General features: G+C 48.3%; 1 protein-coding gene across 2 annotated transcripts in view; it reads right to left on the reverse strand.

The window, feature by feature from the left end:
• CCDC178 (coiled-coil domain containing 178) overlaps positions 1 to 25,260 on the reverse strand; it is a 1,232,457-nt gene that overhangs the window by 1,086,498 nt on the left and 120,699 nt on the right. For both annotated transcript variants that reach the window (XM_086966951.1, XM_086966950.1), the window contains exon 3: positions 16,914 to 17,006. In XM_086966951.1, coding sequence (XP_086823077.1) covers positions 16,914 to 17,006 — 93 coding nt within the window. The remainder of the gene's footprint in view (positions 1 to 16,913; positions 17,007 to 25,260) is intronic.

A 25,260-nucleotide genomic window follows, 5' to 3' on the forward strand; every position in this document is an offset into this window, starting at 1 on the left:
CATGTCTTGGCCCGGAAACAATCTCACATGGAATATTGTGCTCGTCCGTTACGGACTAGCCTGTGCATTCCTCGGGGTCTATTCCTTAACTGCTACCCCCATAACCTTCCCTCATATGATTCGTATCTACGAGTTGTCTGCCTGTGATGGCAGCAGCTCCATTTCCTCCAGATCAAGCAGCATCCGCTCCCAGTCCTGCGTAATTGGGTATTTTCGTTGTCCTTTCTCTTCCTCCCTACGCAATACGGTGCCCTCCGCTCTGCCCCACCTCAATAGATCGGACCGCCATACCTCTAGGTCTGGAGGACTAGTGGACTTCCACCTCATGGTTAAAGCTCTAATTGCCAACAGCAATGATAGATCGAGGAACTTCAACTGAGCTTTATGTTGTTTGGGGCGTTTCCGGTGTCCTATCACACAATATAACGCCTCTTCTGGCACCTGCAGGGCTGTGACTGTACGCAATATACGACAAAAATCCCCCCAGTATCCACTCAATCGCGGGCATGCCCATATCATGTGAAGGAGGCCGGCCTCGTCTGCCTTGCAACGTGGACAGCTGTGGGGAGAGTCCGGGAACATTCTATGTAGCCTTTGAGGGGTGAGGTACGCCCTATGTAGTACCATAGCCTGTATAAATTTGAACTTAACATTCCTGGACACCTTCCTGAGATGTTCAAGGATAATCTTCCAGGCACCATCTGCTAGAGCCTCCCCTGTGTCCAATGTCCAGGTGTCTCTTAGTGCGTTAAGAGATATGGCTGCATGCTCCCTGATCCCAGTATAGAGCCATCTCACTAAGTGGCCTCTAGTCCCCATGTAATAGAGTAGGTGTACTAATTCATGCTGTGTAGGTTTAAATCCTTGTGGGGCCCATGTACGTCTTATGTAGTGTGATACTGTGGCATGTAGAATGTATAACCGTGGGGGAGCCCCAGTAATTTGCAAAAAGGAGTCATGGTCTAACATCGTGTCATCTCCAAAGAGGCCTCCTACCGTGTCCACCCCCACCTCCATCCAGGGCTGCAGTCCACGTCAGTCGTCCCGGCGGTGTTGGGATACCCAGCAGGGGGACGTTGTCTGCGTAAGGTTTGGTCTCAGACGTGTACGCTAGTCCTTTCTGCCAGCACATCAGGGCCGTGTATAATAGAGGATGGCAATCCCGAGGGATCCTGGTCTTAGGCAATAGTAGGGAATGTAGTTCACCGCGTGCCAGTCGGTCTGTGGTTAAGTCGATTATTATTATTAAGGGAGGCTTATAAAGCGCTTGGTTACGCTAAGAAGCGTGTCCCCGCGCTACAACTGAAAAACTCAGAGCAGTAGTGAGGAGTGAGCCCAATTATCTTGAAAATAGGTGTGTTTTTAAGTTCTTCCGGAAGCTGGATTCCGATGGGTCTAGGCGGAGATTAAGGGGCAGGGCGTTCCAGCACTTCGCTGCCAGATGGCGAAAAGAGCGTCCACCCATGCGGGCCCTTCTGACCCTAGGGACCTCAAGTAGACCTCTGTGTGAGGAGCGCAGAGCGCGTAATGGTACATACTTGGTAACTAGGTTCTGAAGTGGTGTCGGCGCTTTCCTAGCAAGAATACGGTGACAGGTACAGAGGGCTTTGAATTCCACTCTGCTTCTCACTGGCAACCAGTGGAGAGTCTGAAGGGCAGCTTTAGAATCCGATCTTTTTGGGGTTTTTAGGCTGAGGCAGGCTGCCGCATTCTGCAATACCTGGAGGCGGTGTATTGCCTTGCAGGTGGCTCCCAAGTACAGTAGGTTGCCATAGTCTAGGCACGATGTCACGAGGGCATGTACCAGCGTTCTCCGGGCGGACATAGGAAGGAGAGCAAGGACCTTCCGTAGGATTTTTAAAACGCTGAAACAGACACCCGCCACTCGGTCTATTTGGGGTCCAAAAGACAAGTTAGCATCAAGCCATACACCAAGGTTTTTGACTTCCTGACGGGGCATAGGTGCCTCACCTAGGCATGGAGGCCACCATGCCGACGACCAAACAGATGGACTCCCCCCACCACGAGCACCTCGGTCTTGTTGCCGTTTAATTTAAGGCAATTGGTGGGCATCCAGGTTGCAAGATCTTGCATGCAAGCCCTGAAACTGTCCATAGCAAGTTCGGGTGCACGTGAGAGGGAGATAACCAGCTGCGTGTCATCGGCGTATGACACAATGTTCAATCCATAACTCACGGCAATCTACGCCACTGGAGAGACATAAAGATTAAACAAAGTTGGGCTCAGGGACGATCCCTGGGGAACGCCCTGTCCCAATCCTATGTCTCTAGAGTAGTGATCATCCTGGCGGACTTGGAAGCTTCTCCCAGTCAGGAAGGATTGGATCCATTGGAGTGCAGCTTCAGATATTCCTCCGTTATTCAGACACTGTAGCAAGTTGGCGTGAGCTACAGTGTTGAATGCTGCACTCAGGTCCAATAGGATGAGGGCCATGGTGTGACCCTCATCCGCCCCCTGACGTAGGGTCTCCACCGCTGTTAGGAGTGCAGACTCCGTAGAATGACGGGGACGGAAGCCGAATTGAGTGTCGTGTAATAAGGCAGCTTTTTCCACGAAGTCCATCAATTGCAGATTGACCGTTTTTTCGGCTACTTTGGCCAGGTAGGGTAGGAGTGAAATTGGACGGAGGTTCTCTAGTTTCTCAAAACTGATGGTTGGTTTTTTCCTTAGAGGTAGAACCACCGCCTTTTTCCAGTCTTTAGGTACTGTCATGGTACTAAAAGACACGTCTAATAGATGTCTGATGTAAGGTTCCAATACCACCAGACTATCTGCCAGACGTTTAGGTGTGGTAGGGTCCCGTGGAGAACCCGACCTCACAGATCTACAGATTTTTAGGAGATCTTCTGGGGGCGGGGTAACAAAGTTGGTCAGTCTGTGTCGATCTCCTCATTCCCTAGGGCTTTCGACAAATTCTGTCCCAGTTATAGGCTGCGTTGGAAACGACGAGTAGATTTTGGCTATTTTCTCTGAAAAAAAGTCTGCGATTTTATTGCACGATTCGGGGGAACAATCGTCTGGGACAGTGGCTGATTTTCCGCTCAAAAGACTTTTGTAGAGCGAAAACAGCTCTTTCACTGAATTACCAGCTTCACTGATTCTGGACGTATAATATGCTGTTTTGGACTTTCTAATTAGGCCATGGTAAAGTCGCCTCTCGGTCAAGTAGGCGACTCTAGATTCTTTGGAGAAAGTCCTGCGCCATTCTCTTTCAGTTCTCTTCAGTGCGGTTTTCAAGACTCTTAATTCATCGTTGAACCATGGGGCAGTTTTCTGAACACGGCCCCCAGATTTGGTTTTTAGAAGAGGAGCTGTACAATCGAGTGCCTCCTTAATGCGTTTGCAAAGATTAGTATTGGCCGTGTCAGCGTCATCCCCCCAGGTCTCCCCCCTTTAGTCAGTGCCTCGCAGAATTTAGGCTGGGAGAAAGTAGCCCATTTCCGCCTGAGGTGATACAATACTGTTGGCTGCGGGGGTCTACTTCCAGGAATACGAATAGTGAAAGGGACTAAATAGTGATCCGACCAGGGGATGGGTATAGGGGTCGTGGCTTCTACTTCCCCCCAGTTGACAAATATGGGATCCAGCAGATGGGATCATGGAGATTCCTACCCGCCACCCATCGAACTAGCCACTGGAGCTGACTGGCATAATAGTAACCACGCAGGTCCGGCACTCCAAGGCCTCCCCGTCTAGTGCCTAATTGTAATTTTCGGAGACTGATTCTCCTCCGTCCAGAGCCCCAAATGAGAGTAATCAGTATCGTGTTTAGTGTATTAAAGATTTGTTGTGGGAGGAGAACCAGCAGGTTTACAAAGTAGTATAACATACGAGGGAGCATGACCATCTTAGAGACGGCAATTCTACCCATGACGGACAGGGGCAAGGACAACCAAAATCCCACACTGCTACGGAGACTATTAATGGCCCTGCAGACATTGTCCTCGATCTGATCCTCGGGCAGTCTATAAACATTAACGCCTAGATATTTGAACGTGGTCTGTGCTATTGGAATCTGGTACCCACCAAATGGAATATGAGGAGGGTGTTGTAGTTCCCTAAAATAAAAGCCTATGGATTTTGCAGGGTTAACGTCAAGGCCAGACACGGCTTCAAAGTGATCAAAGATGTTTACTGTGGTCGAGTGGTCCCCGTCCAGGTCCCGGAAATACAATAACATATCGTCAGCATATATCGATATCAGGTTATGTGTCCCTCCAATGGAGATACCTACCCTATCCACACGAGCTTGAAGGGCTATAGCTAGGGGTTCCAGTGTCAGGACAAATAGGAGGGGCGACAGCGGGCAGCCCTGTCGGGTGCCTCTGTGAACTGAGTAACTGTCTGAGATGTATCTACCAGTACGTGCCCTGGCCGTAGGGTCCGTATATAATAGCCGTACCCATTTTAGTAGAGCTCTGGGAAGCCAAAACGTCGTAACACTTCAAACATGAACGTCCACGACAGGGAGTCAAACGCCTGCCGGAGGTCCAGCATGATACAGCCAGCCCGGGGGAGGTCCTGCGGCGTGGCGTACATGAGGGCGTGGAGTCTCCGCGTGTTTTGGGAGGTACTCCTATCCGGGAGGAATCGTCAGTGATCCGAGTGTATCAGGGCGGTAAGCTGGGTCTGGATCCTCAGAGCAATAGCCTTGCTGAGTATCTTGTACTCTGTGGATAGCATCGAGAGGGGTCTATAATTAGTCAGCTCAAGGGTATCCCTGCCAGGCTTGGGTATAGATGTAACTAGGGCCTGCATCGTTGAAACGGGTAAATGACCCAACTCATACGATGTCTTGTAGATTTTCTCCAAGATATGCCCCAGGGTTCCAGAGTAAGTCCGGTAAAACTCCACTGGTAGCCCCTCCATGCCTGGCGTCTTACCGTGGTTGAGGGATCGGATAGCCATCCGGATTTCCTGCTGCGTGATGGGCCCGTCTATCCCTGTCTGCTCGTCTCGAGTCAGGATTAGGAAAGGTAAGTCCTGTAAGAAGTCCAGGATCCTGCTTGTGCCGTCCGTGGGGAAAGGAGATACAAAAGGGGGTGGTGATGGATGGAGCATCTGAATCAATCAAACACTCACACCCAGTCAAAAGATCTGGGTTTAATCCATCACTGTTCTTTAGCCCACTCTGCCACCCCAGTTCAGACATGGCTATATGCAAATCAGTCTGACCCTGTGCCTCATGGAAACAGTCCAGCCCGAACTGCCAAGCCATGTCTTCCCTGGACTGGAAACAAGCTTCCGAGGACCGGTTTCTGGCATTCCAGCCGTCTTCAGCCCGGCTTGCTTGAATCCAGTGGCAAAATGAGCAAGGGACTCACGTCTGAGCATACCCTGCCACACTTATGGCGGCCAAAAGCGATACAAAAGGGGGTGGTGATGGACAGAGCATCTGAATCAATCAAACACTCACACCCAGTCAAAAGATCTGGGTTTAATCCATCACCGTTCTTTAGCCCACTCTGCTACCCCAGTTCAGACATGGCTATATGCAAATCAGTCTGACCCTGTGCATCATGGGAACAGTCCAGCCCGAACTGCCAAGCCATGTCTTCCCTGGACCGGAAACAAGCTTCCGAGGACCGGTTTCTGGCATTCCAGCCGTCTTCAGCCCGGCTTGCTTGAATCCAGTGGCAAAGTGAGCAAGGGACTCATGTCTGAGCATACCCTGCCACACTTATGGCGGCCAAAAGCGATACAAAAGGGGGTGGTGATGGACGGAGCATCTGAATCAATCAAACACTCACACCCAGTCAAAAGATCTGGGTTTAATCCATCACCGTTCTGTAGCCCACTCTGCCACCCCAGTTCAGACATGGCTATATGCAAATCAGTCTGACCCTGTGCCTCATGGGAACAGTCCAGCCCGAACTGCCAAGCCATGTCTTCCCTGGACCGGAAACAAGCTTCCGAGGACCGGTTTCTGGCATTCCAGCCGTCTTCAGCCCGGCTTGCTTGAATCCAGTGGAAAAGTGAGCAAGGGACTCACGTCTGAGCATACCCTGCCACACTTATGGCGTCCAAAAGCGATACAAAAGGGCGTGGTGATGGACGGAGCATCTGAATCAATCAAACGCTCGCACCCAGTCAAAAGATCTGGGTTTAATCTATCACCGTTCTTTAGCCCACTCTGCCACCCCAGTTCAGACATGGCTATATGCAAATCAGTCTGACCCTGTGCCTCATGGGAACAGTCCAGCCCGAACTGCCAAGCCATGTCTTCCCTGGACCGGAAACAAGCTTCCGAGGACCGGTTTCTGGCATTTCAGCCGTCTTCAGCCCGGCTTGCTTGAATCCAGTGGCAAAGTGAGCAAGGGACTCACGTCTGAGCATACCCTGCCACACTTATGGCGGCCAAAAGCGATACAAAAGGGGGTGGTGATGGACGGAGCATCTGAATCAACCAAACACTCACACCCAGTCAAAAGATCTGGGTTTAATCCATCACCGTTCTTTAGCCCACTCTGCCACCCCAGTTCAGACATGGCTATATGCAAATCAGTCTGACCCTGTGCCTCATGGGATTAGTCCAGCCCGAACTGCCAAGCCATGTCTTCCCTGGACCGGAAACAAGCTTCCGAGGACCGGTTTCTGGCATTCCAGCCGTCTTCAGCCCGGCTTGCTTGAATCCAGTGGCAAAGTGAGCAAGGGACTCACGCCTGAGCATACCCTGCCACACTTATGGCGGCCATAAGCGATACAAAAGGGGGTGGTGATGGACGGAGCATCTGAATCAATCAAACACTCACACCCAGTCAAAAGATCTGGGTTTAATCCATCACAGTTCTTTAGCCCACTCTGCCACCCCAGTTCAGACATGGCTATATGCAAATCAGTCTGACCCTGTGCCTCATGGGAACAGTCCAGCCCGAACTGCAAATCCATGTCTTCCCTGGATCGGAAACAAGCTTCCGAGGACCGGTTTCTGGCATTCCAGCCGTCTTCCGCCCGGCTTGCTTGAATCCAGTGGCAAAGTGAGCAAGGGACTCACGTCTAGCATACCCTGCCACACTTATGGCGGCCAAAAGCGATACAAAAGGGGGTGGTGATGGACAGAGCATCTGAATCAATCAAACACTCACACCCAGTCAAAAGATCTGGGTTTAATCCATCACCGTTCTTTAGCCCACTCTGCCACCCCAGTTCAGACATGGCTATATGCAAATCAGTCTGACCCTGTGCCTCATGGGAACAGTCCAGCCCGAACTGCCAAGTCATGTCTTCCCTGGACCGGAAACAAGCTTCCGAGGACCTGTTTTTGGCATTCCAGCCGTCTTCAGCCCGGCTTGCTTGAATCCAGTGGCAAAGTGAGCAAGGGACTCACGTCTGAGCATACCCTGCCACACTTATGGCGGCAAAAAGCGATACAAAAGGGGGTGGTGATGGACGGAGCATCTGAATCAATCAAACACTCACACCCAGTCAAAAGATCTAGGTTTAATCCATCACCGTTCTTTAGCCCACTCTGCCACCCCAGTTCAGACATGCTATATGCAAATCAGTCTGACCCTGTGCCTCATGGAAACAGTCCAGCCCGAACTGCCAAGCCATGTCTTCCCTGGACCGGAAACAAGCTTCTGAGGGGAAAGGAGCTTATAGTGCTCTCAGGTGATCTCGGAATGCCCTGTTAATTTCAGACTGCGTATGTACGACCCTCCTGGACCCATCTCGGATCTGTGTAATTACCGGGGGTTCAGGGTTATCCCGTACTAGCCGGGTCAGCAGGGCTCCCGACCTGTCTGCCTCGGCCTGTTGACGGCGCAAATACTCTTTATGGTCTATGACCAGCAGTGTTTCCAACAGCTCCGCGTGTTCTATATTGCCAGTCTGCAGCTCCCCCTTCCGCCCGGGGTCCGCATTCGCTTCCCTCTCCAAGATTTTCAGACGGTCCTTGACCCCGCAGAGCTTCTTGTGAATTTCCTGCCGTGCACCCACTAACCGTCCTATGGCAGCCCCCCGTATCACAGCCTTCATGGTGTCCCACACCACTAAATTGGACGTTACTGTGTCCCATTCTCCCGGAAGTAGTTGTCTAGGGTATCCGATAGTGACGCGCGAAAGGGACCATCTTCTAGCAACAGTGGGTTAAGTCTCCAGGTGGGCACCGGGGACGGTACCCTACCCCAATGCAGGTCGAGCGTCAGTGGTCGATGGTCGGAGAAGGTTTTAGCTAAGTATTCTGATAAATTACACATGGACAATATAGAACTAGAGCACAAGAACCTATCAAGTCGTGTGTGTAGGTTGTGTACCGGGGAGTAGTAAGAGTATTCTTTATGGGTCGGGTGTAATGCATGCCACGCATTCACCATCCCCCATCCCGTAAGCCTAGTCCGGAATGAGTCTGTCAGTCTATGCACTCCGGTCACCTAAAGGGGAGGGTGCGATCTATCCAGGTCTACATCTAACACCATGTTCCAGTCCCCACCCAGGATCCAAGGGATATCTACCCAGTCAGCCAAGGCCCATCCTACCTTGGCCAGGAATGCCTCTTGCTCAAAATTCGTGGCATAAACGCTGCCAAGAACAAGCAGTGTACCATCTAGTGTGCCCTTCACCAGGACATATCTGGTGGTCAATCTTCTTCTCCAGTTCTACAGAGGGACTGCCATGCCGTACCCAAATGGTAGCACCTCTGGAGAAGGCGGAGTAAGAAGTAGAGAATATGGTTCCCCTCCATCTCTTCCGCAAAGTGTGTATGTCGGACACTGTTAAGTGGGATTTCTCTATGAACGTTATTTGGGCATGATTGCGTAGTAAGAATGCCTGGATCCTGTGTCTTTTCTGTATGACCCCAAGCCCCCGCACATTCCAGGTAGCCAGTCTATACTTTCCTATGGTGTCCGCCATAATCGGTCCCAGATGAAGGGCAAAATAATGCCATGCCCTTCGCGGCATATGGTGTCATTAACAGCCAGGAGACGTACTTCTTCCGACCCAAAAACAGAACTATTTTGGCGATCAAGGACTACACATAAACAAGTTAGACTACTCCTTCTGCTTCAATTTGAGAAGGGTCAAGACTGATTTGCATATAGCTGGGTCCAAACTGTGGTGGCATTGTGTGCAAAATAATAATTGATTGGGATGCATCACTGAGTAATTGCCAGTGCCTGAAATTAATTGAAGCATGCCATCCATCACTTTTTGCATACTTCTGACTGGGTGACAGGCCTATTCCAGCCCTTCTTTATGCTGATGAACGCAGTTTTGTACATCCCTCAACCTGAAACATTTACTTCAATCTTTTGTTGCTTTTATGACCCATCTGGATCGTTCCATAACTTTTTTTAAATCACATATAGCGGTTGTAGGCGCAAAGTTGACAAAATATAGTACTTATTTCATACTGGATGTATGTGTGCCTGTGAAGGGTAAAGCACAGGGAGAGAGCAGTACTGCACAGCATATGTGTGGTTAGTGCATGTACTAAGTGTATGTGTGCATGCTGGGAATACATTACATGAGAAATGTAGTTCTGTGTAGTGCATGCACAATGGAAGCATGTGCTGGGTGTATGTGTGCTTGTGTTAAGTACAAAACATGAAGGGCAAAGTGTTGTGCAGCATGCACGTGGTGAGTGTGTGTGCTGGCATTGTGTGTGTTTGCAAAAACATACTCTTGTACAATACAGAAAAGCTACAGTACTGAACTGTGCGCCAAGACTAACTGTGGGCTGAATGTATGTGGGTCTGTAGTAACCCAATGCATGGAGGTTACAGTGCTGGAGAGTATGTGTGCTGTGAAAGTATATTGAGTGTAAGGATGCCTACAATGGTAAATTACATCGAGGACCCTGGGTTCCATTTTGGGAAGCCCCGGCCGGCCCGGTGAAGGCATGAGGATTAGAGGAATCCTCCAACAGACAGATTAGCCTATGTTGGACAAAAAAATGCTTTTGCCGAATTCTCTATGCACTGTATGATTTCAGTTAGCATTCGCTGCACCATTTTGTATTTAGCTGCCATTTTGAGCAATGATCAACACTAAATTCCGTCTAATTTTGTGTCTGCCTCACTGAAAAAGCAGCTGCCAATGTATTCTCTGTGCTTGTATTTCTCCAAGGTTGAGTTTTGCTGTTCTAATGAATAGACCGTTCTTATTTTCGCATACCTTTCTGACTAGATAGGCCTGCTCCCACTGCTCAGAGTGGAGAGAGCAGGGAGAGTAACCTTGACTGCAAAATAATGTGTGCCCGGTCCCAGGATTGCAACCCATACTTCTGTATCTCCTTTGCTCACCAGCTACTAACTGGAAAATTCTAGTCTGGGCGTGTCTTTAGGGGTATTGGAAATGTACTTTATGGAATGCCATGTTGACTGAAGTCAGTCCCTCTGCAGCAATCTAAGGAGGCTGGTCAGACTGGACTCCACTCAAGTGTACTTTCAATAAATGTCTTTGGTTTGTATTCTCTACTATCTAACATCAAGGAGCTAAGAGGGAATATTGGGTCATGGGTCGCCCTCCACTCAATACTACTATCGCAAAAATGAGCCAGACCACCAAGGCATTTAGAAATTCATTATTTTCATGTTGTAGCAAATGTTATAAAGCTTTTGCAACTAACTCCTCTATTTTAATTATTGAGGTAGGAGGTACACCCATGTTGTGCCATTTTAAAAGAATGCCCAAGCCCTTAATATAACCCCTTCCACGCGGATGACGAGCTGGGCTCGTCATGGCGTAGCCTCCTCGCACGCTGATGAAGAGCCCAGCTCGTCACGTAACACGCGATTTAAAAAATCTCAGCGTACGAGCGGAATTCCGCTAGCGCGCATGAGGTTAAAATAACAGTTGTGAGACGAAAAATATCACACACCTTAGTGTCGCACTCAGACAGACATGAAAAAAAGTGTGTGAGAGCAAGATGGTGCCTCACGGGCGCACCACCAACGGGAACCTGGCAGGTACTCACCAGGATTGCCCTGATCTCATCATTGGCACCATCAAGCTCAAAGGAAAATGTGTCCAAATGACAAACAAGACAATGTGTTTGTGAAAGGGTGCAGTGTGAATAAACCACAGACAACACATATAGTGTCAAAAACATCATATAACTCACAAACAACACGGATATATGCCTTTATTCTGTCTCTTTCGTGTTGGTTGTGGAATCTAAAAAAGTGGGTATGGCTACTCCTTATCCAGCAATACTCTACTTGCCGACATGTTTCATTGCCATTCACATTGTTGGCAATTTCTTCAGGGAATCAAACATTTTTAAGCCACTGCACTGGACATACGTAGTCTTCACAACTGTAAAAAACACATATAGACCTGCTTTATAGAAAACCTTAAAAACGGGGGAAGTTTTGAAATGCGTGATCCCAAATGAGCACAAATGTACACAACTGCATATTATTTACCCTCAATCGGCCACCTGGAGTCCAGGTGGCCGATTGAGGGTAAATAATATGCAGTTGTGTACATTTGGGATCACGCATTTCAAAACTTCCCCCGTTTTTAAGGTTTTCTAAAAAAGAAGAAATTGTTGTTTTTGACACTATGGGCCAGATGTAGGTGTCCATTAAACGACCGGTAACGGACGATTTCGGCCGTTACCGACCGGTAAATGGTCATTCCTGATGTAGGGTCCCTATTTTACCGATTCGGTAAATTTACCGAATCGGTAAAATACCGAATCGGCAAAAATACCGAATCGTTATTTTTACCGATTCGGTAACCTTGAGATGTATTATGAATAGGTAATGGGTGGTAGTGTTTCTCAAAGAGAAAGCGTCCGCACATACAACTAATACAGCTCTTAAAGCATGTCTACGTGTAATATCAATTTTTATAAATATATTAAAGTAAGGTGCAATATTGTCCTGTTATACACCCACCACCAGGGGTGTAAGATTAGCAAAAAATGCTAATGTCAAGAACCAAGAGAAAAACAGGTTTATCTAGCACTCTCACATTAGTTGAGTATTCCAGACAATGATTATTGTCATTCACAGGTTCTAAGGTCAAATAGAAACAGTTTACTATTGATAATAAGCTTCAATTATTAGGAAGAAGTTGATTTGTAGAAAGTCGATTTCCAAAATACGGATCCAAACAAGATGTTTAGGCTTCAAATTCTTTATTAAATATACATTAAAAGTTATTCCAGCTCACAACGCCGACACGTGTTTCGTCTCATAGAGACTTTTTCAAGGCAAGAAATGTTATGGTAAGATGTACATGTAACACAAGTCTTGTTTTCCAGTATCAGTAGGGATGAAATCAACAATAATGTAATCAATATGAGTCCAATTAGCGTATTCCAGGGAAAAGTGATCCTGAAAATCCTGGTCACTTAGCCCATCATGTCAATAAGAATAAGTGACAGTCCAATGTTGCAGTCAACAATTTAGGTAGTGTTCCTATAAATTTAGTAAGTTCTGTAGTCTTGCTGCGTGGAGATTAGTTCAATATTTCATAATTAGTACTGGGACCATGATAAGTCTCTCTTTGAAAGCGTCGTCCAGGGGAAACCTCCACTGCTCACCACTTGGTTCTCCACGCAGCAAGACTACAGATGATAAAGGAAGCATATAAAGTAGAGCCTGGAACCCAACTTTAACCTTTTGATGCATATATCTATGTGGCTGACATCAAGGTGTGAAATCTGGTCACTCCCATGAACTTTGTTGTGGGACATTCAGCTTCTGAGTCTTGCCTGCTGTGACAGACAGCCTTTCAAGAGGAAAAGGTTACACTTCAAAAGAAGCAGAACATCAACATAAAACTTCAGAGATTAAACCCTAAATCCCATTTGATTTGATGTCTGGAAAAGAATTATAAAAAGGGAGGTTGAGACCTTAAAAGTTGTCATCTGCCAAGCAGCCAGACAGTATATGTGAGAAGATGTAGCTTTGCAAGACTTCTACCTGTCACCAGGACTAGGGACAAAGGCCTGCTAGTCTCCCTGCTGGGTGAGGGGACATCACCCAGGGAAGGGAACCAGACCCCTTGCCCAGGAGCCTAGAGCACCAGCACCTGCCTGATTGCCAAGAACCTTGTGCCCTATGAGGAAGAGGACAGCATTGGACAGAGGGAAATCCAGTGGGAAGCCCTACCGATAGGTCTTCCTGAGCGAGGTGTGAGGGCAATGGCTGTGCACTGATCAGGTCATTGCCCATGTGTAGGAACGGCCCAGTGACCCCTGTATGCCAGGAGAGGGCCACTATGACCGGAGCAGCGTAAGGAGCGATGAGTGGGAAACGCCAAGCCTGCACCATCTCATTGCTGTTAAACCGTATGCCAGAGGTGGCAACCGTGGTGAGGGTGATCAGACCACAAGAGCGCCAAGAAAGAGAGTATTGCAGAAACCCCGTATGCCAGGAGGAGCTGCAGACACCACCGTGGCCAAGAGTTTGGGTCATTTCCTGGCCAGAAGATTGCATCTGTGGCCGGGGGAGTCCAGCCTGTGCACTAAGTCCTGCCCCTGAGTGATTACCCAAGGGCCACAAGGACGCCGCTGGCTACGTCATATCCTCGCTGGGCTCCAGTCAGGAGTGAGAAGATCAGATCCCCTCAAAATGGAAAGAGTGACCTACCTTGTGATTGCTAGGAGGAAGCAGCTCTAATCACTGGAATGAACCAGCAGCACTGCTCGGAGGAGAGAGCCTGTGCTGCTGGGTGCTGCCGCTTAAATCATAAGTAGCCTGACTTTGCTGAACAGGACCTGGTCTCATGAGCCCCTGAGGAGAGTGCACCTGCTGCACCAATTAATGCTTTCATACCACCAATGGGCCTGTGGGGCCCCAGGGGACTCGCTACTAACGGTGCGGCGGCACCATAGACACTTTTGACTAAATACTAAGGAGTCTTGAGTATGGCCTACTAGTAAGCATTGCATGAATGTGGCCACCAGTGAATGTTGATTAACCCCGACCTCATTAGAAGAAAAAGCTTTTCTATTAGGTACACCAGAGCACCTCCATCTCTTCCAATAAACTGAATACAGTTGGAGGGTACCAAATAGGATTTGGGTAGCTCGCTAAAAACCCACAATGCTATAGTGTGCTTACAATCAAGAATACCAATACTCTGCTACCTCCATCGATGGCACTCCATCATTCAGCTATGATGTATCAGCTTCATAACAATACCCCCTTGAGGCAGGTCCATGCTAAAGGCCCAGTGAGCTGCATAGACAACAAAGGGCAGCATCAAATTCTGGTGATGATGATCTGTGTGCTGACAAATGGCTGCTCTTAATGCGGCACCAAAGTGTAAAGTCATGGATGGAGGTAATTTTGACAAGATGATCTCGGGTGCTCACCTTCCTTTCTGAAATCAAAAACATTTAAACATTTTGACAGACTAGAAATATTGTGAGGGTTTAAGGGCCTCCTCCCCTGTTATAAATATGTTCTGTGAAAATAAAGTTATATAGAACTAAAATCCGCTACAGCTATGACCGTAGCATGTAGGACGGAGCTAATCAAATAGTGGTCAGTATGACCCCTGTATTCGGTGTGATATGCAAATGTTAATCCATGTGTTTGTGCTTCCTACATGCTTGTAAACCTCTGTTACCCATATGTCCACTAAGTGAAATGACAGACATAGGGTATAATGTGGTTCCTCCTAGCTGGGATCATAGGTATCACAAGCCATGCAGTCTAACAAGGCTTATAGGGCTGAGGATTGACTTTATTTGATGCTCCCTGTGCGAATACCCTGTTAGCATGAGCCTCTAATTGCCTCCACCTGGCTTATGGCAGAGCAGGAACTGCATTATCAACCTCCCAGATGACTACATGCACTGCAATGCCAAGATCATTTACTGTGGATACATAAAAATAGGAGTGAGTTGAACTCCACTGGAATAAATACTAGGACATTCTTCCAGATGCAATCCCTAGAATTCCATCCGCACCCACATTCAGGACTGTTGACCAAAGTCCAGTGATCTTGCATACTGCCCTTATACAGTTCTCCATCTGGGCGCTGCCATGCCGAGACCAGACCACCTAATGCAACCTACTGTCCACAAGTCAGTACGTTTCACTGTTCCGATGGTCCATTCCCAGTAAAAGATGTGCATGAATAGCCAGGGCCTGACACTGCTTAATTTGAGGGGGTTGCTGGTGGGGGCCACTGGCACTTATTTTGGGAATTGACCCACATTTCCATTCACCAGACATTGAACAAAGCAAGAGAGGAACAATCAAATAGGGGGGAAAAAGGAAGTACAGAAAGATGTAAGATCTGTCAGAAAGGGAAAACACAGGAGTGATATAATGGGAGAGGGAGTGTCTGGTAGTGAAATAAAGAGGCCTGACATGGATTCAAGTCAATGTAGCCTTGCTATTTGCCATGCCTACATTTAATAGGACTGGCTGTGGGGTTTTAGCACAGCCTTGGGCACCAGCACTTATTATGCTGCAAATTAAGCACTGGACTGACTGGAAAAAGATCCTGAATCATGTTTGACAGCAACCTTCCTGGAGGCTACCTCTCTCTTTAGACACTGTCTTAAAGTGATCACAAACCAGAACTTACCAGGTCAGGCTAACCTCAGGCATGCTCATTTACCCACCTACTTAATCAAATATTCAACATGAGCCCATTTGTACCAAGGCTCATGCTTTTTACCTCAAACCACTATACCACCAGGGGGAAATAGTGGTTACTCTACACCTTCTCGCCTACTAGCCTATATGTAGAAATTGCTCCCAAGGGAGCAACTGTAGCATGGGCCTAGGCCATTTATTTGCCTAATAAAGACAGGTATTGCTATGACCTAACAAAAGCACATGCAAGAGCATTTGGGGTGGGGAATGACTTTTGTTAATGCTGTGCGGTTGGTGTATTCGAGGAAATAATATTTGCAAGCACATTTGATTTGTGATAGTCACATTTTAACATAAAATCAACCCAGAAGACTACTAGTGGGTCTATAACCAATAAAATATCAAATAACCTAAGAAGATTCCAGGTCAAGTGCATATAAATAAAGAAGCAAAATTTAATATTGAAATTGGAAAAAAATTGGAAAGTTTAAAACGTTCTGGAAATGTGAAGGAATTCGAAATTGGAGGCTAAACTTTAAGTGGGTATTCTGTGATTGATTTGTGGAACAGTGCAAGTGCATCAAACAGAAAATAGTATGGACGATGGGTTGCCTAAATTGAATTTAGAAAAACGGAATTAAATCAAATATTATATGAGTTATGTATTGTTTCGTGGTTGAAATTACCTAATTTGCTTAGGCAGGGGTCCACGGCTTCCAGCAATGACTCAGTACATTTCCCCGGATGACCTAAATGATTCAGTGGGTTGTCCCTTGATTCCAGTAATGATTCAGTGGGTACCGATAGACGAATCACTGGTATAGATTATTCCTCAATGGCATGCCACCTGGTTTATTTAATATGTGGTAAAGTGACAAGTGAGTGTGTACTTTAACCCCTTGGCAGTGGCGGAAAATGCGCTGCGGCATGGCGAGTAAGCGCAGCGCTGCCATGCTCGTGACGGAACCACGCCTTCATGAGTCACGGGCGGCGTGTGCTCTGACACGGCCACGCCAGCTCATTAATTCGTCCGCACAGGCGGGGAATTAATGCCGCTTGGGCGGACCGGCAGCCGCATGACAGAACCACGCCGTCATGAGCACACGCCGCCCGTGGCTCATGACGGATTGGTCCCGTCATAAGCAGGCAAGGGGTTAAACAATGCCCAGTTGTTTGACAACAATCTTTCTAGATCCATACAAAAGAAAAATACATTAAAACTTGAAGCTATTACAGCGATATCAAGCCTTGCCTGCACTATTACAAGAGTGACATGTTTAGAAAAGCAAAATAAGATTGTCCAGACAATTACTACCGAGAATGTACAGCAGCAGAAATGCCAATACTAATGTAAGTAAGAAAATGTCAAATGTTACTCACAGCTGACAGCTTCATGGGCCGGTTTTTGTAATTCTTTTCCTTCTTTCCCAATGCAGACCAACTGAGCCAAGGCCCGTGATATAAGTGGATCATCTGTAAAGAAGATAAATGCATATATTTCAAAATGTAATGCCCTTTACTGGCACTATTGCTGAACAACACATTAATCAATTAAATAAAGACTGTACATTACAAGCCTGTCCTGCTCCATTGAAATTAAAATTAAAATGTTTATTCTTTAGATATGATGAGGGAAATATGGTACAAGTCTCAACACCTCCAGTGCTGTGGAGGCAAATAGCTATCCCCAAGTGTGGTTTCTTCAAGTGGAGAAAACAGGGAAATAAATCGACATATGCAAATACACACTTTCCCTAACACTAAAAAACCCATATTTACCTGTGCACATTCCATTCTACTGAAGCAGGTGTGGGGAAGGAACAGATATCTATGATATTTCGGAGTATACTTTTTTGAAGTTTTGTAAGGCATATCCCAAGTAAATAAACAGAAATTGTAGGGACAGGTATACAGATTAAATTTTCACTTCTTTCGGGTCTCCAGAGATAGCTTTACATCGATAACCTCATGTTAGCACAACATGTAACATAAAGGAGCAGGGTCGCCACAGCGCTGGATGCAAAATGGCCACCACATAGTGAGGCTCTGCAGGCTGGACGGTGGATCAAGCAATAATCCGGCGGCACGGGCAGACATCCTTGGCCCAAACCGTGCAGCCTGAAATAAACAAGATCGCGGCCTGTGCGCTGCGACCTTAAAGTGGCGGAACAGCTTTAGGCGGCACCCAACCGACCCTCGACCCTAAGATGGTGTAAGGGCGCCTGGTGCCATGCTTGGCGGGAAGTCTGAGGAGCACAACACAAGAACTGACCCAGCTGCGGTATCTTGCACTACGGAAGACCGGTGCTGTAGGTGAGACCCACCGGGTGCAGTGCAGCATAAGGCTGCACCGGCCGGGGATCGCTGTGAGTAAAGCGGCTGGGATAACCGCCCCCCTACCTGTGGGGTCACTGCGGAGTGCAAACACCCGGTAAGAGTGACTGCAGGGAGGGAGGGGTAACCGCTGCTGATACGTTCCCCCTTCTCCTGCGTGTAAGGATCGATGAGGACAAGGGTCTCACTGTGACTGGGCTGATGAGGAGGCTGGAGGTCCTGCTGAGTGCGTCCGGCGCATAGGAGGCCCTTCGGGGTGACAAGTGTAAGGACACATGCATATCACGCGAAGAAGAGAGACTGGCGCAGCTCACCTAGTTGACTGTGGTAGGAGGGGCCCTGGAGAGTGGGAGGACCTGCCGCCTACGGACAAAACGGCCTTGAGGAGCCCGTCCTAGCTCAAAGAGAGGTAGGCTGGGGTGCTTGGACAAACCCCAACTGTATGCAGGGTGGTAAGGTGACAACTGTACGATATTGGCAAGCTGGATGCCAGACATCTGAAGCTTTCATTTGAACAATGCAGAGTTCCATGGGTGGGGTCCTCCAGTAGAAGAGATGCCGGCGGCTGCTCTGAACTCCACTGCGACACTAGAACCCAACAAATAGAATTAATGTCAGACCATCTTAAGCGGCTCAGAGACCAAGTCTCGAATCATGATGAGCACCTCATGGAGGCTGAACAATGTGCCTCTGCGCTGGAGGATGAAGGCACTGCTACCCGGAGAACCTGCTCCGCATGAAAAAAGTGCTAGAGGTGATATGCAGCAAGAGTGAAGACCTCGAAGTGAGGTCGCGCCACAACAACCTGCGCATCGTGGGAATCCCGGAGACCACAGCCATGACCCGCGTCGAAGACTACGTTGAGGAAGAGCTAAAGGCACTGTTTGGAGCAGTTCTATCAAAGGTCTGCATCATGGAACGTACCCACAGATCACTTGGCTCGAGCTTACCGCCGGGAGCCCTGGCAAGGCCACTAATTAGCATATTTGTTGAACTATAGAGACAGCGATTCCGTGCTGCGCGGGACCTGCAAGAAGCAAGATATCAGGGCAACGCAGTCTCCTTTTTCCCTGACTTCACCCTAACAGTGCAATCTGTAAGGAGTGAATTTGTGCCGGAGAAGAGAATGTTACAGCAGCAGGACATCTAGTACTTTCTCCTGTATCCGGCTAAGCTCTGCATCTTCCACTCGGGCAAGACTATGTTTTTTACTGACCCTCTACTTACTACCAAATATGCTCGCTCCCTTGTGCGCCCTACATCGATTGCACGGGCGGGTGGAGGCCAGGCAGCAGGAGACTCTCCCAAACAAAATGACTGAGCCAATAGGCGATCCACTACTAGCCGGCAAGGCAGCGACATAACTGGTAGGGTGGGGACTATGCCCCACGACTCACATCTTCTTCCTCCCAGATGGACTGCAAATTTTGTGAACAATTGCCTGGTAATTTGTCCTCCCTGCCCGAATGTCTGAGAGGTCTTCCCTCTCATCTGTACCTCGTCCAGCCGCCCAGCTTACAGCCTCTGCCATTTGCGGAGCCCCTGGTGCCACCCCCAGGATGAGTCCTATGTTTGCTTTAATGGTTGGCCACTGTTGTCCTGTTTGGGTTTGGGGTAATGCCTATCAGCCACGTTGGAGGGCTGTAGTGGGTGGGCCTCTTGGGTAAATACCAAGCGAGTGACCACGATCAAAGCAGTAACATGGAATGGGCATGGGTTGAATGATTGTCGAAGGGTGAGACTGGTAGCGACATATCTTAATAGGCATGGGGCGGATTTCTGCTTCTTGCAAGAGCTACACTTGACAAGTAAAAGCTGTGCGTGATTATGGGCAGGATGGATGGGTGTGAAATTCACAGTAGGCTATTCTGATTATGCTCGGGGTGCGGCCATCATTGTCAGAGAGGGACTCCCTTGGCAAACGCACACTGCGCTATGTGATCCACAGGAGAGATATGTAATCGCGGGTGAAGAACTTGGGAGGCAATCGGTCAGGCTTATGTCGGTATATGGGTCAAATGTAGATGACCCTTAATTCTTCAGCGAAGTCTAGAGGCTGATGGAGTACTTGGCCCGGAGCAATCCTGTGGGTGGGGGAGGTACTTCAATGTTGTTCTTGACTCGACTATGGACAGGTCTGGTGAGTAGCGCAGGCCTCAACCGCGGGCGGTGGTGCAGCTGCTGACCATTATGGAAGACCATGAGCTGGTTGATGTTGGGCGACGCCAGTACTCACACAGCCATGAGGGCACCTGTGTCTCTGTGGTGGGTCCCACCTGGTGCAGGATGGACTACTGCATCAGGTCGCTCGACATGGACCCTTGGGTGCACAGAGTTGCCCATCTGGCCAGGTCTCTCTCCGATCACGCTCCGGCGTTGCTGAAATTCTCATTCCCCCATGAAACACACAGGCCCTCCAGCTGGAGGCTTCCCTCTGATGCACTCCGGGTCCAGGTCTTCCGAGAGACAATTAGTGCTGACATAACTGAATATTTTGAGCTAAACAGTGGGTCTGTGGAATTCCCCTCAGTATTATGGGAAGCGTTCAAAATGGTAATCAGTGGTAAGTGCATCGCCAAGCAGGCGGGCGTGCTATGCTCACTCCGAGAAGATCTCAAGCGCTTGGAGGGGGAGATTCGGGGACTCGAATCAGAGTATTTTGAGTCTAACCAACCAGCAACCTTAGGGCGAATCAAAGAGGAGATAGCAGAATTTGAGGAGGCCGCACACAGAGAGTCACACTATTTGGGCAAAGAGGCACGAGCCCGACATTACAGGGAGGGCTAGTGAATATATCAGCGAACTGCCTAATGGCGACGATGAGGTGATTGCTGGTCAGGAGGCAGTACTAGCAGCAATGCTTGCATTTTATACTTCGTTGTACTCGGCGAGCCAGTCACCGGCGCACCAGTACCTGCTCACCCTCCTTGAATCGATAGAATTAGCCTGGCTACGCGATGGACAGCGTAGTTATCTCAACGAGATGTTCTCCGAAGAGAAGGTGATCGGGGTAAATCTGGCCATGCCCGGGGACAAGGCTCCCGGACTGGACGGCCTCACAGCTTTCTTTATAAGGAATATGCACCGCTTCTGGTACCCCACCTCCTCAATATGTACGAGAAATCACTGGAATGGGGCACGCTTCTCCCCTCCCTCTGGGAGGCGATAATTGTTACCATTCTCAAACCAGATAAAGACCCACAGCTATGTGATTCATATAGGCCGCTATCGATGATTAACCTCGACAGTAAAAACTTGCAAAACTATTGGCTACCAGACTGCTACCTCTGCTGCCATCGGTGTGGCTTCGTTCCTGGACGGAGCACCTCTCACAACCTCTGCACCTTTTTTGAGACCATGCAGATGGTGGATCATTCCCTCCCCGCTGCTGCCATCTTCTTGGACGCGACCAACGCCTTCGATATCCTGGAGTGGTCGTACCTGTTCACACTCCTCTCCTGTGTCGGCATCAGCCCATATTCCTGAAAAAATAGCCTTGTTGTACTCGGCCCCTAGAGCGAGACTGAGAATAAACAGCGTTGTGTCCCCCCCATCCTGGTGGCTCGGGGTACACAACAGGGGTGCCCGCTCTCCCCCTTCCTTTTTGCTGTGGCGACAGAACCACTTGTGGCTCGGCTCAGGCATCATCATGCTCGGTGCAGCCTAGACTTTACCCCCGGGTGGTACTGGTGTCCATGTACTCGGACGATGTGACCCTACATGTTCTACACCCGGACGAAAACCTGGATCCCATCATGTGGGAAATCATCCGATTTGGAGGCGTTTCGGGTGTTACCATACACTGGGGAAAGTCCACTATCTTTCCACTTACCCCCGCCACAGCGCTGTTTCAGTCAGAGTTTCTGCTAAAATGGGCGGACTCCCCAGTGAAATACCTGGGGATATGGCTCAGCCAGAACACTGATGAAATATGGAGCTATAACTATGGCAAGCTCGTGGATTGACTGGAGAGCAGGCTGAATAGGTGGGAAACACTCCCTCTGTCACTGGTGGGCCAACTGGCCATAGCCAAGATGGTTGTTCTCTGAAAGTTTTTATATGTGTTTGTCAACCTCCCTCTCCCTCTCCCTCTCACTGCTGAATTGAAATGGTGACTACGCTCAAACTTGATATCATTGGCATGGGCAGGTAAGCATCTGCCATCCGTATTGGATGGCAGATACTTACACTGCCGTTCGAGCAGGGAAGCATGGACACCCCAGATATGGAACTGTATTATTTATAACCGTGCACAGGCTCCATTCAGATACCACTGGGTATACCCAACCCTTTTCATGGCACACACCGCCCTTGAAACTGATATGGCTGCCCCCATACCACTCCACATGGCACTGTATGGACCACACAGCAGACCCCGAGCTGAGGTCGATACGGTAGGCTGCACAGTGTGGGTGTTGCAGGAATTTAGGCGCAGGGCGCAATTGGAGGCACTCTTTGCCCCCTCAATACCACTTACAAGACACCCAGTAATGCCCTTTATCGCGGAGACTGGGGTGTGCCAAAGGCTGCGGATGCTACAGCTTCAGACGATGGGAAGAGCGTGCCCTGTTGGCATATTCATTGCCATAGACGACGCACTCTGGAACGACAACCCCGGGATGCTAGACAAGCTGACATATTATCAGCAGAGAGCAGCGTTGAGTGCATTTTTTGTCTCCTTCCCAGTGACACCACCAACATTTCAAGTACTAGAGTATTTCCTGACATATTCATTCATGCAGAAACTTATTACCCATCTTTATACCGGAATGCAACGCGCGTCGTCGATATGTGTTCCCCCTGCGCAGTGTCAATGGGAAAAGATTCTGGGAGGACCGTTTGAAGAGGGAGCGTGGGTTTACTGCTGTGCGCAAATAAAGGAGATGTCACCCAACTACAGGCTGTGCCTTATTCATTTCAAGTTCCTTCACAGGTTGTATAGGACCCATATGTGGCTGAATAAAGTAGGATTAAGTGATGATGCGTGGTGTGGTTGCTGCCAAGCGCCTGAGGCCTCCTTATTGCACCTGGCCTCGGAGTGTCCGGCTGTTGCAAGATTTTGGGAATGCATTTTTGATATGCTAGACTCAATGCTTGACTGTGGACTTGAGAGCTCCCCCCTGTTGGCCCTCCTGGGGTATGTGTGCAGAGTGTCTGTGGAGCGCAGGATATTGGTGATGGTGACCATGTTGCTGCTTCTGGCAAAGCATTGAGTAGCAATCTGCTGGGACCATAAGCGTAGCATGAGATTGACTGAATGGCTGAGGGATGCGGTGCTCTGTCACAACCAACTATCCAACTACTGGGAGCTCATGCTGGGACAGTCCCGCCCGCAGGAGGTAGACTCCCACACCGTAGCTCATAGGGAGGCTACCTCTGAGGAGATACAGGCACTGCAAAAAGATCAAGCAAATCACCAATAGGGGCGCTGAACATGCTATAATTACTGGCACTGTCAATCTGCGAGATCCAGAGAGTACTCCTCCCCTACTTCCTTCTCTCTTTCACCCCTATGTATTCCCTCTCTCCTCTCTCTGTCTGTCTTTTTATAGAGGTTAATGAGCACGGCGCTCGATGGTGCAGAGCGTATCGCTTGAGGGGAAGCAGTCCCGCTGAGCTGTGGCGTAAAAGTCCTGCGCTCATTAAAACATCCAGAGTGTCTTGCGGAGCCTGAGCGACATGCTGGATCTGAACAACACATAGAGATCAGGTGATTGCTGTGGACTGTTCGCATGCGGTCTGTGTGATGAGGAACTGAAGTCTAAATTAGGCTCTATGAGTGAGTCGGAAACGTGTGGTCACGTTTAGGAATTAGCGTGATGTATCTACTTAATTCGGTATACACACCAACGCCTTGATAAATAAAACGTAATCCGATATTTAGTTATTGTCACTCAAGTTATATAAGCCCCTCTCATATTAAGGTCTTTGTATAATAAATGATTGAACCTTTTTCCCTGCCAACTGACTGGTTATTGGTAATTGGTATTGGGGGCTATTAGTAAGTATAGCTCTATATGGTATTATTTATTTTTCGGTACCTCAGTTGGCGACTACGCCGGGACTCCGCGTTGGGGTCGTCCCTCCGTAATCGGAAAAAAACGGGACGTTAGAAAAGGCAATCTTGGTCGAGGGGGTGGACTGACCGAAGTTTGGGAGTTACTCCGCTCTCCCGATCAGGGAGCCTCAGCTGCTACTGACCCCACACCGGAGTCCTACGGGTGTAACCCAGAAGCAGACTGTGTTGGTCTTCAGGAGTTGGCAGTGGGGAAACTTGCAATCAAACCTGAGTGCACCAGGTGAGTGATTCTTCCTGTTTTGTGTTGGACACACTTTGATTTTGGTTGGTCGGTATTTGGTGGTTTGAGACCACAGAGAACTTGGTGGAGATCTGACGGGGCAGTACTGAGACTGCACGTGTGGACTCTCCTGTTTTGAGCAATCTTGGTGAACAATAGAGATACGAACCAGACGCTTAGGTGTGACTTGTGATAGTTCGCACCCGGCCGGACTGCTCTCGGGAATGCTGGCAGTTACGATTGGGTAGCCCTTGGACAGATCTGGAGCGGCGCTTAAATAGCGGGCTAAGCCAGAATAGTCCGGGATGTGAACCAGGAAGACTGTCGGATGGTCCGTAGGTCGGTCTGTGGTTTGAAAACCTGTGTGGCTTATCTCTAGGTAGTCTGAGGACAGGACTACTTAATTTTGGGCTTCTTTTTTGTTAAGAATTGGAAAATACACAAGTTCTCCATGGGCAGGAGTCGACGGGCTCTGCCTTTTTGTTTGATAAAGACATGTCAATTTGAATAGTTATTTTTTTTGTCTTCTATGTTGACGAAGGATTGTTGTATGTTTATGATATGTGAATAATTGAGGTTACTTGAACATGGCCATGTGTATGAGAGTGTTGTAATTAACTTTCTTTTCCTTCCAGACAGAAAAATTAGACTCTAAAAAGAAAAATGCCGTGCTTCAGTAAGTTATGATTCGGCTGTATTTGTCAGAAAGGTACAAGATTGGATGAGAGTCAGCCGGCTCCTCCAGAAGGGAGCACTAGTCATGATATGTATTGTAAGCACGAGATTGCCCCACTCCTATCTAATACCTTATGGCACAAATATACGAAAGAAATGTATATGGCCTGGTGTTGTAAGTCACCAGGACTCCAGTACGCACTACTTCAATACAATTATTTGGCGTTAGTACATTCTTTTTATTTAAACAAACAATGTTAAAGCAATCGTTTTGTTCACTTTGATATTTTACATTCCCAAAAACAATATATTCGTATCATTACTTTCACAGAAATGCAAACAAATTCAATAGTTCGTACAACTTAAATCAAAATGATTAATCTACACCCAATGCATTTCGGGGCAGGTGCCCCTTCGTC

This window comes from Lissotriton vulgaris, chromosome 4_1 (genome assembly GCF_964263255.1).
Source record: "Lissotriton vulgaris chromosome 4_1, aLisVul1.2, whole genome shotgun sequence".
In the NCBI taxonomy this organism is placed as follows: domain Eukaryota; kingdom Metazoa; phylum Chordata; class Amphibia; order Caudata; family Salamandridae; genus Lissotriton; species Lissotriton vulgaris.